Source organism: Lampetra fluviatilis, chromosome 23 (genome assembly GCF_964198595.1).
Source record: "Lampetra fluviatilis chromosome 23, kcLamFluv1.1, whole genome shotgun sequence".
NCBI lineage: Eukaryota > Metazoa > Chordata > Hyperoartia > Petromyzontiformes > Petromyzontidae > Lampetra > Lampetra fluviatilis.
Genome location: NC_136297.1, coordinates 6,774,658 through 6,793,131, shown reverse-complemented (window position 1 = coordinate 6,793,131; position 18,474 = coordinate 6,774,658). Strand labels below are relative to the sequence as shown.

The 18,474-nt window shown below is 47.3% G+C and overlaps 1 protein-coding gene across 1 annotated transcript in view; it reads right to left on the bottom strand.

Annotated features, from left to right (window-relative positions):
* LOC144940865 (uncharacterized) overlaps window positions 1-18,474 on the bottom strand; it is a 38,233-nt gene that overhangs the window by 8,558 nt on the left and 11,201 nt on the right. The window contains exons 5-22 of the mRNA XM_078867357.1: window positions 16,668-16,721; window positions 15,927-15,980; window positions 15,359-15,382; window positions 15,142-15,195; window positions 13,650-13,703; window positions 13,153-13,197; window positions 11,795-11,851; window positions 10,391-10,444; window positions 9,158-9,211; window positions 8,688-8,741; window positions 7,374-7,427; window positions 6,522-6,575; window positions 5,486-5,539; window positions 4,974-5,027; window positions 3,693-3,746; window positions 3,385-3,429; window positions 2,453-2,506; window positions 157-210 (exon numbers count right to left, since the gene is read on the bottom strand). Of these exons, the coding sequence (XP_078723483.1) occupies window positions 157-210; window positions 2,453-2,506; window positions 3,385-3,429; window positions 3,693-3,746; window positions 4,974-5,027; window positions 5,486-5,539; window positions 6,522-6,575; window positions 7,374-7,427; window positions 8,688-8,741; window positions 9,158-9,211; window positions 10,391-10,444; window positions 11,795-11,851; window positions 13,153-13,197; window positions 13,650-13,703; window positions 15,142-15,195; window positions 15,359-15,382; window positions 15,927-15,980; window positions 16,668-16,721 (927 nt within the window). The remainder of the gene's footprint in view (window positions 1-156; window positions 211-2,452; window positions 2,507-3,384; window positions 3,430-3,692; window positions 3,747-4,973; window positions 5,028-5,485; window positions 5,540-6,521; window positions 6,576-7,373; window positions 7,428-8,687; window positions 8,742-9,157; window positions 9,212-10,390; window positions 10,445-11,794; window positions 11,852-13,152; window positions 13,198-13,649; window positions 13,704-15,141; window positions 15,196-15,358; window positions 15,383-15,926; window positions 15,981-16,667; window positions 16,722-18,474) is intronic.

Genomic DNA, 18,474 nt, shown 5'->3' with positions numbered 1-18,474 from the left:
TTCTATAAAGGACAAGGCAAGGGTTCTCTATTGGATTGCGATGAGCATTCTCATTCGAATCAACCAACTTCAGTACAATTGCAAAACATAAACATTTGTATTGATATTTCAATCGGGCACTGAATTACAAGTGTACCCGGACGCCTTTTCACTTACAGCAGGACCCCTGCCGCCAACAGGACCAATGTCCCCAGCGTCTCCTTGATCTCCCTGCGAACAGATCCACAAAGACTCGTTAACAACACTTACACATTACACAGCGAACGACAAAGACTCGTTAACTTAATTTATACAAAACACAGAGACCAAGAAAGACTCCGTAACTTTAATTTATACACTACACAGCGACGAACAAAGACGCATTAAAAATATGTATACAAAACACACGAACCAACAAAGACTCGTTAACAACATTTACGCATTACACAGGAACCAAGAAAGACTCCGTTAACATTTACACATTACAAAGCGGCCAAAAAAGCCTCATTAACCTCTCATTTACAAAACAGAATAGAATGATGTCGTTGACAGGGGCGTACAAGGATTGAGGAATGAGTGACAGCGATAGAGTGGTACTTAGGGATCGCAAAAGGATAGGGGAGAGACGGGGATGAGTGGAGGGGTGAGGGGAGGAAAGAGAATGGGCAATGGAGAGGAACGGAAGAGGGTTAAGGGGGGGGGAACTGCCAGTGCCGGATTATCCTCATTGCAAAAGTAGCTACATATCAGGGACGTGCGCTAAGGGGAGCTGTCACGAAAAGTAAAAAAATAAGAATAATCAAATGAAATAAATATTAAGATGTTTCCACTGATCTGTGTTATAAATGTAATTTCTGTACGATTCCAATAATTTTTGTAGTCAAATCGCCAAATTTGCGGAGCTCCGCTGCAAATACAGAAAGAGATGAGAGGTGAGGCAGCGACGAGCTCAGCCTCCCCTCTGATTGCGCAACCCCTCAGTAACAGGATGGAGCGCGGGCAATAAGCGCGTGCCTGTTACTATCTGAGTATGTCACCAATGTAATGTTTGTAGACCCCTTCATTTCATGTCCTCGCCTTCCATACTCCAGGTAACTTATTTTTCACATATGTGTATATAGATATTTAGGCTCGCTGGTCTCGTCATGAAACTGCATTGAAGAAGCACCAGGGTAGGCAGCTATCGCATCTGCCTCACTGAGGGGGACGTGTCTAACACGCCCCCCTCCGTGAGGACACGCCCCCTCCGCGAGGACACGCCCCCTCAGTGAGGACACGCCCCCTCAGTGAAGACACGCCCCCTCAGTGAGGCCACGCCCCCTCAATGAGGCCACGCCCTTTGTGTGTGAATCTGGCTCTGACACTGGCCAATGCTTCCCCAGCTATTGACCTCACCGTACGTAACTGCTACAAATGCTACGGGCCCCACACTTTCAAGAACCCCGCGTTAAATGCTTACAAGCTATCAATTCCGGTTCAGTGATTCTGCACTTGCTCTATTACTATAGTACTATACCGCCTTCAACTTTTATGAATGACTGGGTGTTTAAGCTTAGCGATTTGTCGTATTATAGCAAATGAAAAAATACAATTACTTTACTATGCCAGTAAAAAAAATGTGTTTTCATATTTACGTGTTTTTTATTGTTCATTTAGTACTCCTTTATAACATATGCTACAGGCCCTGCACTCGCTTAATCCGGCACTGGGAACTGCTTAATGTTCAGGGGAAGTTTATTCCAGTGCAGGGGTGCATGGAGGGAGAAGGGCCGAAAGCGGGATTGGGCACAGAGAGTAGGAGGGACAGAGAGAGAGAGAGACAGACAGAGAGAAGATTGGGAACAATGATGAGACGTGGAAGGAGATGAGAGAGACAAGATAATCAGAAAAGACAAGGATGCCCAGGTGTTTGAAAAGACAGCGGTAGAAAACTGGAAGCCAACGGAATTGAAGGAGGAGAGGTGACCAACAAAGACTCGCTAACAAGGGCGCTTGTGTTGCGCCCGAAACGTCGTGATTTAATTTAGTTGATTTCACTTTTTTATTTTTATTTTCATTTTTTTAAATTATTATTTTCTACCTACGTGACTTTACCGAAGGAACCAAAGAGTATGGATCCTTGCAGTCACGAAAACTTCCAATCTAGAATTACTCGCTAACAACACTGGAAATGCTTTGCCCAGAGTTGCTCGTAATTCGGAGAAAGCGGCTGTGCTTGAAACCTGCCTCAAAACGCAAATTTTCTTTCTATTCAGTTCGATTCTGTGTCCTCTTAGTTGTCTCCTCCACCTTGGCCTAACGATTGTTTATTTTTTGTTTTGCGAATTGCAGCCAGGAACAAAGTTCCCGTAGCACTATCTACAAAAATACAACGAACTACAAAGGCTCGTAAACAACATTATAAAACGACATAGGGAGCAACGAAGACTCGTGAATGTTCTTGTTGTCGTCGTCAATTGGCGACGGTACGTACCGCGACACCCTGGATGCCCTGGGGCCCCATGCCACCCATGGGTCCTGGGTCGCCCTGTACACACACGCCACGCATCATCGTTAGGCCGCTCCACACAAAGATAAAGATCCCCCGTACAGCCTTCACAGACTGTTGGGGCAAGTACTGTTCGCGAGTTGCACCGACGAAGGTCGGCACGGCGCACGAGATGGTGAGTGGCCACAACACCACACCCGGCCGCCTTTGTCTTGCCAATGTTGATATTTAAACACTGCACTGGGTACTCATTTAAGGCCGATGCGATCTAGGGTAGGCCCCAGAATCTGGTTCAGATACCCGCTACCGATGTTGGCCGTGAGGGGAAATTGAACTCGGGTTACCGTGTTAAAAGCGCAGTGCGCTAACCACTACAATACCACTCCCCACCTCTCTCACACACACACACAACTTAGCCAGGGGCAGCTCTGAGCTGAGATTCTGAGAAGGTTCTCCTCACCACGTCTCCTGCACGGACCTCTTACAAATGAGACTATTCTAAGCTCTCGAGCTCTCACCTGCTTAAACAAAACTCATCTTGAGCTTCAACAACAATACCCGCCACTAAGTGAAAGTGACGTCACCACGGCGCCTGTGCCAGGCCAGGTGCACTTTGAAGGCACGTGAAGTGTCGCTGCTGATAGGAGGTAATGACACGGGACAGACCCAGGTGCCATGGGTTGGCTGACTGAGATGACTGGCAGATGCACCAGATGTTCCCCCGACTGTGCCAACTTGAGCTTACCTCCCATATAAACCTATGGCCGCTGTTAAATCAGCGCTTCACCCGTGTCGTCAACGAAGGTCGTGCCAATTGGTCGACCCCCCGGAGGGCACCGTGAGCCTCGCCGTGCGACGATCTACGCGTTGACGCCTGCGAACGCAGAACCAACCGGATTTTGTTCCATTTCCTTTACCTGAATCCCGATGTTTCCCTTGATACCGTTGGGGCCTTGTACACCCTGAAAAAGATGGCAAATAATAAGGTAAGAACAGTCATTATGTTTTATTATACATACACTCACCCTGCCATGGGAATGTGGAATTGCCACCACTGGCTCGAAACAGGAGATGAGCACCGCCTCAAAATGCCCATTTGAGCAGAAAATCACTTTGACGTATTTTATGCAAATGATCGTTATGAAGACGATGATGATGGCGGCAATGATGACGACGACGATGATGATGATGACGATCGCGCCAAAGATGATGACGATGACGTTACCGGGATTCCTCCGGGGCCCCGCTCCCCAGGGACACCTGGGCGCCCAGCATCGCCCTGCCAACACAAAACAGAACATTGTGACAATGACACGTGGTGCCAAACTTAGGGTCGCCACCTGTTCTGGTTTTCCCAGGATCCCCCCTCTTGTTGAGGATGCAGCAGCCGTCCTGGGGAATCTCTAAGTCTTCCAGGGACATTAAAATTCAATTTTTTGTATCAGTTGCATAAGAATGATGATGATGATGATCACTACTCAAGACAGCGCATTTGCATGCAGATCTTCCGTTTTCCAGTTTTGTGGGATATTTATTCTCTTTCCATGAATTGTCCCCGAATGTGTTGCACATCAGAGGTGGCAACCCTAGAGATGAGACAAATGTTTAGGCGTAGCAAGGGAACTTCGTTAAATACGAGGGTCAGTTTTAATCACTCCACTCTGCTCCCTACATTGCTTACTTCTAACGGAAAAGCGCAGCTTAACCTGGAAACGGACCTCATCCAATAATAAAAATGCGATTCATGAGTCAGACACAATATTTCACGGACATCAATGACCGTGACTGAGACGCAAAGCCGAACGCAGTGCCGCTCGAGGGCCAGGCGAGAGAGGCCAGAGGCCTTCAGGTGTCTCTTTAAGGTCGGTGCGGATTGAACGCCGCCGATGCTGCTGGGAATGTAGAGTGGTGATGGTGGCCGCGTTCTAAGCGGCGGCGGTTGCCACGGAGACACGACGTGCGGTAGTGAGAAGAGGATGTTGTGCAGAGTTGCCCTGCTGCTGCTGCTGCCGGAGAGTTCTACATATAGACATCGTTGTCCTATCCCGTTGCAAAGATCCCCCCATGTAGCCTTAACAGACTGTAGGAGCAAGTGCTGTTACGAGCACCTATGAAGGCCGGCACAGCACGAAAACATCTATTCTTGAAATATCCTGTAACAACAACACCCGCCATTCTCCACTAGGTGAAGGTGAAGTCACCACGGTGCCTGTGCCAGGCCAAGTGCACTTTGAGGCCATGTGATGTGTCGAACACTGGCTGACAGGAGGTCACGGGACAGACTCAGATGCCATGGGCTGGCTGACTGAGATGACTGGCAGATGTACCCAGCTGTGCCCCCTACTGTGCCAACTTATTCTATTTTAGTCGCCTGGTCCTCCGCTCGTTGTTGTTGGAGGGCGACTGCCTCCAACTGCCCAGTAGCAGCGTCCTTCATGAGCCTCCTCCATATCCAGCAACACACAGACACACACAAAGCGCGAGCGCGTGCATCTGGACAACAAACCTTTTCTCCATTCTTGCCAGGAATTCCATCTCGTGCATCCCCACCATTAATGCCCTGAAACAAAAACCAATGAGTGGGCGTTAACGCGACCGCGTAGGGTTCTGTGGTCGTGCTGCCACACGGCTCTTCAACATGTCTTTGAGCTGCGCCACCATGCGTTGCTCAAGGCACAACGTCCGACATTTCGGTCCACGTGCTGAGAGAGCTTTAAATCAGATTCTGAAGAAGCTCCCGGCACACTGAGGGAAACAATGGACGCTACAAACCCAGATAAAGAAGAAACACCGTAGAGCTGAAGAATTCCGAGGACGATTCCTTTGATAATAAATGAAAGCAGGGTTCTTCAACTGTATTTTCCAGCCAAGCACATCATAAAATTAAAAGTATTTTGACGTATGTCCGGCACAGCGGTATTTGATGAGTATTTCTCTCTCGTGATGACTGACCCCACATCCGCAAAGTGTCGGCAATGTACGGCAGACATCGTGGAACTGCCCAGGGTTGTGACTTACCGACTGCCCTTTCACCCCCTGATGCCCTTGCAATCCACTTGGCCCCTCTACACCCTGCAGCACAGAGAGAACAACACGTGAGCAAGTGTGGAGGAGGCCTTCAGAACACTGGGCTGCACATGTAGAGCCAGAAGCCTGTTTCCCTACGTCACTGCAGAGATTGTTTCGACGGTTCATTGTAAATAAATCAACAATGAACAAACAACAAGGAGCAAAACTGAATAGTGCGCTAAGAGGCGTGGAGAGATGCATTCCTAGAATTGCATTGAGAGACCGATCGAGGAACACGTGGATTAGAGAACAAACACGAGTCAAAGGCAGGACACGCTCGCTCGAAGGAGTGATGGCCGATGGTTCATCAACCATGATGGAAGAACAGACAAGGAACGGAACTCGTTCAAGGGTTGGGCAAGCATTAATCCAGCAGTGGACTGCTCATGGTTGATGATGATATATTGTATTGTATTTATTCATGTATTTCTTCAGAGAGTAATTGGTTGCTGTGGGGCATCTGTTAGACATCAACGCATGAGGTGCATTTAGAATATGGAATGAGGACAATGATGAGGTTTTCCAATTTAAAACTTTTCGGTCTGTGCTGTGGATGTGACGAGTGAATAAATGTACCCATTTTAATGCAGGCCTCTTTACTGAGAAGTAAACAAGAGTTATAATTGTCAAGTTTCTGTTTCAACCGCTTTGATGTCCTTCGTTAAATTAGGTGAGGGCCCATTGCATTCTAATATCTCTTTATACGAAAAAAAACTTGAGAAATATGCTAATAAAATGTATAATTATTATTACTGTTATATTATTATAAGCCCAAACCAGCCAGAACCGGTTCGAAAATCACTCCTCGCCACTGGCGCTAGTCGCTGTCACGAATGGAACTCGGGTGGCCAGGATCATGGCACAGTGCGCCAAAAACCCGCACCACCACTCCACCCCGCCTTGCGTATGTCTGTGTGTCACTACAAGGACAAGACTCTGTACCAGTGGGTGCACCATGCGGGGATCACAAGAAGCCGCCACTTACAACATCTCCGCGTGGGCCCTCGACGCCATGGTAGCCTTTTTGGCCGACGCCACCCTGTGGAGAACGCATGCAACGTCCCGTCAGCGCTCGTTCGCGCATCCGTCAATCACTCCTCACCAAAAGGACTCGGAGCTTCGTCCTTCCCGTGCTGCGCGGCACACTGGGCCACACAGCTCGGCTACGTATCCCTGCCTCGAGCCAGCTGAGCCACATCGTCCCTTGGTATTAGACGTAATTCGCTCACTTATTTCAAACAAACCAAAAAAACACACGCGCATAGGTTTATCCCGATTGGGTTCTGGGTGTCATCTCACGAGGCTGCGAATCCATTCGCAACTCTTGCAGTGCAGTGCGCTTGGAAAACGAAAACCACAGAGCCATCTCTGTGCGACCCACAGTTCCACAACGCAAGAGGCAGCACTCTCCTATCCGTTCTGCCACTCAAATGAATAAATGTGCCATGACAGTCGAACCAATTTTTTTGTCCAGTTCATCACAGCTGGAATTTATTGATGGGTTTTTTTGCAGCCATTGGTGACCAGGATTGAGATCATCAACTCGCTGCAATTGAGAACCGAAGTTCAATCACTTTAACGTCACTTACTCGCTCACATCGCCATTCGACCATCTTCGCTGTTTCAAAATCACGCAGCCATTCGTTAATTGTATTCATTCGTTTGCTCATTTACCTGCTGGTTAATTAACATGTGCATTTTCTGGACGATTAACTAATTCGTTCATTCGAGCTCAATCTCAGCTCCTTCCTTTGTGCCCCATGCATTCGTTCATTCATTCATCTGGTCATGTGTCTAGGTGTTCATTCCTGACTCGGTTCATTCACGTGATGCTCACCAGTGGGCCTTGTGCGCCCGCAATTCCTGGGAGGCCAGGAATCCCAGGAAGGCCCTGTTGTCAAACAAATGCACGCACACATATATAAACACATGCGAAAATTTAAAAAAACATTTGCCATATGGAAAAAAAAACTTAATTGGGGAAAAACAAGAGCAACATCATCCACCTACTGGTAGACTAATGCCCATTTTTTTCGACGAGTGCAGTGTTCACCTTGTGCCACACAGAAACAGCTGCAACTGGTGGACCCCCTATGCTAGAACCGCAGCAGGGCATTGGAATGATTCCGATGAGATGTGAGTTGCTGAGGTATTTAAGCAAGCACCATAACTAGATATCTAAATCAGCTCCTCCTGTATGTCATGTGGCTTCTGAGTGGCCACCCCCATGCTGAATCCCGCCCCTCCCCCCCTGTAAAAACAGACGCTGCTCCGTGCAGCAGTGTCAAAGCCCTTGCCTAGCCTCTTCCTCTCTATCCTCATCTTTCCAGACCCTTTGGTCCCGTTTCTCTATCCCCTATTCCAACCTATTCCTGTTCTCTCCCATTATCATTCTTCTCTCTTCCCAATCCTTGTTTTTATTCCATCAATTACATCCTTGACTCTCCTCCGCTTTCCGTGGTGTGTGCCACAGGAACAAAAGTTGCTAGGACATGCAACTTTTTATCCCTAAACACGAGTAGGTTTCCTCTATAGTGGGTGGGGCTTGATTGTTGTTGTAACTTTCTGACCTATGCTTAATGGACATCTGTGAGAAAAGTGCTCCAGGATAAATAAAGATTATGATCTTGATTCTGCTTGTGTATGTATGTTGAACCTCTTTCGCACCGTATGTAGCCAACCGTGTGAATCGGAGGTGTGGGGAAAGGACAACAAACTAAACATAAAAAATAAGTTCTCAAGAAATTAGTTTTCCATTTCAATTTAAAAGTGCATAGCTCCAGTGGCTTCCTAATATCGGAAAGAAGAGCGTTCCAGACGGCCGCAGTGGACACAGCTCCTGAGCAGTGGGTGGGGTTCCCAGGTTGCCCGACCCAAGCTGATGCGATGATGGTGAGAGCAGTAAAGCCTTACTGAGTCTCAAGACTCTTTTTCAGGAGGGTCCTGCCAAGTTTTTGCAATGGGGGCGGGGGGGAGGGTGATGTTGCTGCTGAGTGTAATCCCAAATGAGTAAATTTCAGGTTAATTTATCAGCATTTGCGGATATTTCAGCAATATCGGTTAAATAAATTTTGGGATTTTTTTTTTTGCTCATTGTTTTAGAAATTCTTATCTCGCGAAACCGCGGCAACCGTTAACGAATCAGGCTCACCCGGTCTCCGACTGTCCCGGGCTCCCCGGTTTTTCCTCGTAGTCCACGCTTTCCCTGGAAAGTTCAAACGAGCACAGTCACTACAGCGATATAACCGCGGTGGTGACAGTAGCAGCAGTGGGTGGGGGGGGAAGACAACAAACTAAACACAAAAAGTTGTTCTAAAGAAATTATTTTCTATCTAGATGTAAAAGTGCATCGTTCCAGTGGTTTCCTAATATCGGAAAGAAGAGCGTTCCAGACGGCCACAAAAGCGCATCTGAAAGCGCACGATGCAGTGACCGTCTTTGTTCAATGGTTCGCCAAAAGCTGCTGCTGCAGGGATGACCGGAGTTTGCATGATGGTTTATGCTCCTTAACGAGATCAGCAAGGTATTGTAATTCATTTGTGGTCAGCATTTTGTGTGGAATGAATGCAACCTTATAATAATGTACTCTGAAAGCGGACGGGGATGGAAAGACGCTCTCACCTGCAATCCCACGGTGCCCCGGTCGCCGATGATTCCAACTGGACCCATGTCTCCCTGTCATGTAGAAACATGCGTTCAGGTTCATAGATTAGTCGACTGCTATACATTTCCACGTAATAAGCCACTTCGTTGAACTATCATTTGTGGCTAGGTCGCTTCTGAAAAAGAAGCAAATAACTCAGTGGGCTTTACCTGGTCAAATAAAATTAGGGTATTCGTTGTGATTTACTTACCTTTCCTAATCTTTGCACTTTTATCGTGTTTTTGTTTGTTGTTGCAACTTTGTGACCCGCCCTCACTGGACATTTGTGAATAAGAGCTTCATAGCTCATCAGATTCCTCCAGTATAAATAAACTGATTTTGAACACGCAGTTAAAGGTCAAGGTCTAACCCTGCAACTACTTTGCCCACACCACTCATGGTAGAAGGGCAGAGAGAGATCCTCTAATGGGGAACTTTGGCCTCCTCTTCCACGCTTCCCCGTTAACGTGGAGCAACCACATGTATCGTCCGTTCATTGAGAGACACAACAACGTGTCAATAAGATATCCGAGTGGCGGTCGAGAGATTTTTGTTCCCGAGAAAACTATTTACGTATAAAAAACCGGAGCCCGAGACAGCCAGCCACGCTGCTACCGAGACATTTACTGCATCACCTATATCACCAGAATGCAATATCTGATTTTTTTTTATTCATATGTTAATGTGCTATCAAAATATTTTTTATCCATGAACATCGATCGCTTTTATCCAAACGATGGGTGGTAAACTCGCATGTGACTTCTGGGTCACTTAAAACCAATTCTGATGACCTGGGATTGAGGTCATAACCTAACAGCATAAACTACTTTCAAAGAACACCAAAACATGCATCCATAAAAACCCTCCAGGATCGATTTATGTATTCGTCGGCACTGATGTTATCCGTGGCCGGCAATTTAACTCTGGGCCGCTGGCTTCATAGCACAGCGCGCTAACCACTGCACCAACACTCCTTCCCTACTATCTGTTTATATGTGCATTTCTTGACTGCTTTAAGTGTGTATTTGTTTTTGCCAGCTGCTATCTGCTATGAGGCCCAATCGGGACTAAAACCGCACCGGAAATCCATTATAAATTCCAATGACTGTTGGAATCGACAATCGGTTTCAGAAAACGACTGCTAAAAAAATTGACGATTGATTAACGATCCTCGCGATCATGAACGTGAGAGCGGACGCGGCGCAACGTACCCGACTGCCGATTTTTCCTTCTTCGCCGGCAACCCCCTTCCACCCTTTGTGGCCCTGCAGAACACACACAGAGGAACCACAGTTTGAGCACCAGATTCTGTTGGGCCAATTGCTGTTAGCGAGCACCTATTAAGGTCTCCCCGGTGCACGAGGGGGTGGTGCGGACAGCACCAATGCCCGGCTGCTGCCTTTGTCTTCCCAGAGTGCTGATATTTTTACACACTGCACACAATATACGCATTCAAGGCTGAGTCGATCTACGAGAGACCCAGGACGTGTTGAGATAACAAGTGCCACTGACGTTATCGGCGGCTAGGAATCGAACCCAGGTGGTCAAGATCAGAACGCGAAAACAAACCGTTATAAGAACGACAACCGCCGTTTGCCACTAATTGGGTGGTGACATCACTGCGGTGCTTGTGCCAGGCTGGTCGCACATAGTCTGGCACCACACACATGATGCTATCACACATATACATGCGCGGACCTGCACACACGTACACACACACACATAACTGTAATTGTAGCACTGACACACACACATACACTCATCTCTTCGGCTATATTTTTCGTGTGTGCTGGTGGGACCACGCGCTGTCATGTGATGTCTCAACATCAAAGTGTCATGTGCACAGACGTTATGAGGTCACAATCGTGCTATGAGGTCATAACCTCTGCACGTGACCGCTAATTGGCACCTCGTGTCTACAACTCTGTAATCGCGATCTTGTTTAACTCTCTTTCATCTCACTGATCTGTTCATATCTCGGTGAGCCGGATCTCTTGGCAGAGGTGTAGCTAGGGGGGGGGGGCAGGGGGGTACATATGTCCCCGGGCGCCAAGGTAAAGGGGCGCCAAAATGAGGCTTACAACGTGACATTATAACTTATTGCGGCGGGCGCGGAAGCCTGAAACTACTGCACAAATCTACACCTCAACCTCAAACTTCAATGGGACAAGATCGTCTCAGCGATCTTGCTCTTCTTAGCGTTGAAAGAGAAACATTGGAAAAAACTGATTTTGATTACGTGATTGACCAGTTTGCGACAGTGAAATCAAGAAAAATGTATCTTTTGTAGACTATGTCAACCAGTCTACGACAGTGACTGAGTGAGCCATGTAATATCATTTGTATAAATTTGCTTCTTTAAATACAATGTTTAATTAAAATTTAAATTGTTATTCCTTATTCGATGTAATAGGAAAATGTGATTAAACGGGAAGGGGCGCCAATTTTATAGTTCGTCCCCGGGCGCAAAATATCCTAGCTACGCCTCTGTCTCTTGGTAAGCCCCATCTGGCCCGTAGGCCGCCAGTCCACGAACTCCAGCCTCCTGGGACAACTTCTGTTAGCGAGCTCCTGTGAAGGCCTGCACTTCACAAGACAAAGTCAGTGAGACGCACCTTGAACCCCGGCAGGCCTGGGTGCCCGGGTAGCCCGGCGGGGCACTCGATGGGGCACTGCGAGACACAAGAAAGGCGTAGACACGTGACACAGCGCCACACGGCACCCACGACTTCAGCAGACCAGGTCTACCAGTCTCATTTGGTGAAGCGTCCTCCGAGGGATACCCTGGGTCTCGTTGGTTTAAAAAGCTATGTATTATATTCTTGGTTTTTTTCGGTAAAGTCACGTAGATAGAACAAAAAAAATTGAAAATAATAAGACCACTTGTGTTGCGATCGAAACGTCGTGGATTTTTTGCTTTTATTATTTTCAACTGATTAAATTTTTTTTCTTTTCTTTTTTCTATCTACGTGACTTTACCGAAAAAAACAAGAATATTAATTCCTGCAGTCACAAAAGTTTTAAGTCAACATTTAAGCTATGTATTCTTTACTTTACATTGTGGTGCATTGTAGCTCCTCTAGTGGCTGCAGGGGTCACGTGAACAAACAACGTAAACATTCTACTCACCTTCGCCCAGTAAATGAATAACTTTACAACAAAAAAACACAATCATAATGTTGGGTTGAAACTCTTGCAACGAACATTACTCTCTGCAGCAAGGCAGGTGGAAAAGTGCTGTCCCCTACTCTGCAGACCAGAGATCACAAATTATGTTTTATATCGCAAGGTAAGGCCCACTGAGCTACATAGCTCTTTTTTAGAAGCGACCTGGCCAAAAATGGCAGCTCAATGAAGTGGCTTATGACGTGGAAATGCATAGCAGCCAAATACTCTAAACGGATGTTTCTAAACGCGAAGGGAAAACCCGGAGGGAACCGGAGAAACATCCACGCGACCACGGGGAGAACATGCAAACTCCAAATATACAGGCGTCAGGGTCGGTATCGAACCCACGATCTCCTGCATACCATGCAAGGTAGTTAACATCTCGCCACCATGGCTCCACTTGAAGAGCTCTCAGGGGCAGCTCTGTGACATCCACTGTCTTATGGTTGTTATTGTTTGACTTGCATCCCACTGGGATTTTTGCACACAGCATTGATATTCGGTGCTTTTTCTGTAATACTTTGCTGTTTTTTCCTGGATTTTTCTGTTTGCGCGTAGTCACTTTAAGATGTTTTCTTGTTCATGTTTTTGTTTGTTGCGGATGCACCCGAATCAAGAGCCGAACGGCTCACAGGGCTATACCAAGTAAATTAACTGAACTGAGCACTTCCGTGGCGTGTTCTCGAACATGAAGGGTTGCTCTGCTCTGAGAGATCGGAATAAAGTTTTTGTCTCATGACTGGATGCCGAGAGTGCGATCTGTATAAGACTCGGAAGGGAGATGTTTTAAAAGTGTTTCACTCACCACTCCCACTCCACTTCCTTCGCGTTCCAAATTGCTGGGTGGACCCTGCAACACGGATATTAAACAAACACCAACATGCGCTCACTTTTCAAATAAATATCTCCACTCGGCTCATCCAACAGTCATTGCGTGGCCGACGAGGCCAACTGGGGCATCTGGGACAGTCCAGGCTGCAAGTGAGGACAGGTGCATACTGTGCATATCAGACTGTACGTGAAACTGACAGCACTGAACACCGGTTCAGACATGAAAGGCATTGTGGGTATTCGTCCCACGATGCTGTGCAGTCTGAGTATCTTCCAACTTAGCAGGCGATGCGTGACACTCTGCTGTAGCCTGTACGCACAGTGAAGTGTTATTAAATCAGAAGAGGCCGGCTTCATAGCCCTAATCTGAACCCAGATTTCACTGCACAATCAATCACACCAGCTCAGTTTAGGACTAGAGTTGCAATGAAGGTGATGGTGGATGATGGGGGGCAGGGCGGGGGGGCTCACCCTTTTTCCAATGGGGCCAGGAGGTCCAGGGGGCCCAGGGAGGCCAACACGACCCTGAACGCGACACCAGCAAGATAAAACAGGCGTCACGTCACGTGACATGTCAAGCAGTACAGGTGATGCATCAGGTGGCATGTCAGGTGACAATTTAAAAGAGTGCAGAAGGTAACTCAAATTAACCTATCGTGCCAAAATATAATTTGGCACCATAAATCTCATCATGAATTAAAGCTACCAACTTTCTATGAGGCTCAACAGGACATGTAAGCTCGCAGCCCATCTCTCTGCCAGATTCACCCATACTCTTAGGTTTTTTCGGTGAAGTCACGTAGGAAAATAATAAAATAACTAATTATAAAATACTAGAAAAAATAATAGAAATAAAATAATAAATCACGACGTTTCGGAGGCAACACAAGCTTCCGTCTTTTTATTATTTCTTTTTTACCTACGTGACTTTACCGAAAAAACCTAAGAGTATGAATTATTGCAGTCACGAAAGCTTCAAATCTAGATTCACCCATGTTTGCAAAGGCACGCTCACCCGCAAGCCTCACCCACAGTTGGCTCCACCTACTTCAAATAGGTCACGCCCATTAATATGCCAGCCTCGCCCACTTTGCAGGTAGCCCCACCCACCGTACAGGTAGCCCCACCCACTGTGCAGGTAGCCCCGCCCACCGTACAGGTAGCCCCACCCACCGTACAGGTAGCCCCACCCACAGTGCATGTAGCCCTACCCACTGTGCAGGTAGCCCCACCCACAGTGAATGTAGCCACACCCACAGTGCATGTAGCCACACCCACTGTGCAGGTAGCTTCGCCCGCTACTCGGATAGCCCCTCCTACCACAGCAAGAAGCCTTGCCTACTGCTTGGGTAGCTCCACCCACTATGCATACAGCCCCACCCACTACCCAGAGAGCCCTATCCACTAGTTGGATCGTCCTGTCCTCACGAGATGAGCCACAAGTCCAGGATATTTTGTAGCTGGGGACAAAATCCAGATTTTTTTGTAAATGCTGTGGGACTTCGGGCCACATTTTCTGAAACTGGAACATTTAGTGGCCTAACCTTTAGTGCGTTTCCAACAATAAAACTACACTTAATTCTAACAGTGAATAACAAATATTCTTTGGGTCTTTCGGTAAAGTCACGTAGATAGGTTCAAAGAAAATAACAAAAAATAACAACAAAAACTACGACGTTTCCATCGCAACACAAGCGTTAGTCATCAGGAAGATTTTTTGTTCTGTTATTATCATCGGGAATTTTTTTTTATTTTTTTTTATTTTCTTTGAACCTATCTACGTGACTTTACCAAAAGACCCAAAGAATATGAATTCCTGCAGTCACGAAAGCTTTAAGTCAAGTGAATAACGAGCCTACATCTCAGCGTGTAATACAAAGCTAAGTGTACTCCTATAGCCCTATGCCTCGTGAATGATGGCAACGCGTAATGAATGCAGGGACCCGAGTGGGGATAAACGCACACGGGGGCCACGGGGTCCATCCTTTCCTTGATCGCCCCTCTCACCCGCCAAGCCCTGGCACAAAAAAAAACACACGTCACCTTCATCAGCAGCAGCACCGTTATCCTCATCGTCAGCAGCAGCAGAATAACATCATCCTCGTCATCATGAAACATCGCAGTGAAATTTCACTGTCAAAAAAATAAGTTGCTGAAAGAGATAATAAAGTGATACTTACTGGGGGGCCTGGCCTTCCAAGAGGCTACACGCGCGCACGTGCACGTACACACGCAAAAAAAACACACACACACACACACGTGTACACACATACACATAAATGTGCAAAAACACACGCGCGCAAAGCAAAGTTAGTCTGGATAACATCAATTAAACTCAACAGAAAGGCCTGTAAATATTGTCCCCTTCACTATGCTATACAATTGTCACAATTGAAGGTCACGATTTAAGAATTGGTAAAAAAAATTTGCAGAATTTGTCGAGGGCGGAACTTTTATGTCTTTGTATAAGTTTCATCTCTTTGTCTAAGTTGTACGTGTACATACGATGACACACGCAAAAAAATCCACACAAATCAAGAAAAATCGCACGATTCGATGCGCATATCGTACAGCGTGAGCATAAGCATTTATATGTTTAACCGGTGCCAATTTTAACGCCCAGAGAAACAACCAGACACACCGCATAGCTGCGGTAGGAATTGAACCGTCAACTCCATACACACTGGCCCAGCCACGAAGTGTGCTGACCACTAGGCCACGAGACTGAGAGTAACGAGGGTTACAAACCGGAGCCCCTGGGGGAGCAGACGGTCCTGGGGGCCCAGCTCTCCCTACGTCGCCCTGAACACAACGACACGACACAACGACAAGACACACAACGACCGTGAGCCGCGCGTTATGCGCCTGTGTTGCGCGCCGGATCTCTTGCGCAACACAAAACTCTCCCTATCTCTCTCTCTCTCATCTTCTTCTGCTTTGGTTGGTGTGGTTGAGGCCATCCGACGAAGAGAACGTGAAAAGCATGCGGTTCATAAAGTTCCGTGTGCTGTGTCCGTGCCCAACGCAGGGTGTGGGATGTGTTGATAATGGCCATGTCACGTGTTTGTGATTTTTACACAGTTGAAAGAGGGATTTCATAAAGTCCACTTCCCCTGCTTGTGATATAACATTATGAACCTCTTTGAAATGTGTGTTTCATATAGTTTTACACGTGTGGAGAGTTTTTACGTGTGCGTATCATATATTTGAAGTGTGCATCGTATCGTTTGAAAGTGTGTGTCGTATAGTTTGGATGGGCTCGCAACGGCGACGTCTGCATTTTTTGATATAACCACAGCGGTGTGGGGTTCGTGCGCGTGACACCAAGGAATGTCGTTCCTAATGGCCGTGCCCTACATCTGTGAGTTACACGCAGCTGAGATGGGCTCATAGTGGCCACGTCGTGTGTCTGTGTTTCTCATAAATTGGAGGCGTGTTCATAATGCCCGGGTGCATCTGGTGCATCCATAACAGGTGGCCTCCACTCACCCGGACACCCTGAGGCCCCACTGGGCCAGGAGCCCCATCAGGACCGGCCAAGCCCTGGGGAGAACATTGGAGATATGACAAGAGACCATATGACATCACCACAACATCACGCAACATCACGAAATAATACAAGCCATAAGGAGAACATTATAGATATGACTGACCCGGCATCAATGTGACATCACCACAACATCACGCAACATCATACACAGCATTTCCTGCAACTCTGACTAGCATGGTTGGCAATGTACGATACACACCATCACACACAGATACAAGCCTGGAGGAAAATAGGAGAAACACTGAAAACATGACATCACACAACATTACATATTACATAGCATAACAAAGACACAGATCCCTCTCATAGCCTTAACAGACTGTGGGGGCAAGTGCTGTTAGTGAGCACCTATGAAGGCCAGCATGGCACACGAGGGGGTGGGTGGCCAGCACCACGCCCGGCCACCTTTGTCTCCCTCGTGACAATCTTTATAGACTTGCCAGCGACTCATTTGACCTAGTGTCGACACAGCAAAACAAACACAGAGAACACAAGCCCCGAGACAATAGTAGGGACAACACGGCCCTGTAACTCAACATCACAGAGACACAAACTCAAGCACTGACCGAATGACAGACAAATCAGGGACACCGGGTTCCATAGTGCATTTCGCACTATGGAACGCTCCACCTCACATTAAAAACCAAAGCAAGTCGAAGCAACATTTGAATGAAACTGTGGAGTCTAGGCCCACAGGCCAAAAAAAACCAAGCGGCGACTGTGACCCGCGCTGCATCGTTCGCAAGCAAACGCGACGTGGATTCTCCCAAATGCTGCCCACGCGGGCCCTTGGAGGGAGGCTTTTACTGAGACGGTGGGGAGGGAGGGAAAGGGGGTGCTTTGCGTTGTGAGACGGGCGTGAAATTTCAGCTCTCCTTGCGAGGGTGACCCCAGGGGCAGCTGTCAGGAGGTCGAGAGGCGGAGGGGCAAGGATAACCGGAGGTGTTTTTAGTGCTTTTTCAACTGATGTTCAAAACGTTGAGAAATTATCTACGTCTGTACGTCCATCCGTCTGTAACAGGGGGGGGGGTGTGTGTTTGTGTGTGTCTCACCCTCTGGTAAAGATGATCCAATAAAAACAAAACCTTCGTATCAAATTGTGTCGTTGTGAGGGACTTGTCCCATTGAATACCAGCCAACGTTGATCGAAGGGCGGCCATAAACTTGCATAAGAAAACCAGTGCTAAAATTATTCACAAACAACAGGGCGTGTGCGGGAGCTGCCACGCCTTGCCTCCCCCTTTCGATGACGCCATCATACGAGGTCGTGACCTCGCGACGTCCACCTCACGTGATGTGACATCACCACGTTGTGCCGCTTGAATTGTTACATCATTTTTGCTTCCGAAATACTTCCGAGGACAAACTCGTGTGGGAAGGCCATTACGGAAGCGATGCCATATGTATGATTGTTCCTCCTTGCTGAAAATAGAGGCCCTCTTTTTGAACCCAACTGCTTGAAGGGAGGCCTAAACCAATTGAATACGGCCCGCAGCTCATCGAGTCTCATGGAATCTCATTGCACGGAAAGAAAACTCGCACAACAGGGCTGTAAACAGGGCTTAATTTCAGCTTTCTCTGTCCGGGTTGGCGACCATAAAACTCTTAATGCATGCGGCACACCGCATCCAGTATACCCCCTCGCTAACTGCACTGTGGCTGCTGGTCATGTTCCTACTCAAGCTTACCACAGTGATCTGGAATATATTCAAACAAATCTTCCCTTGGCTATAACAGTTGGTAGTC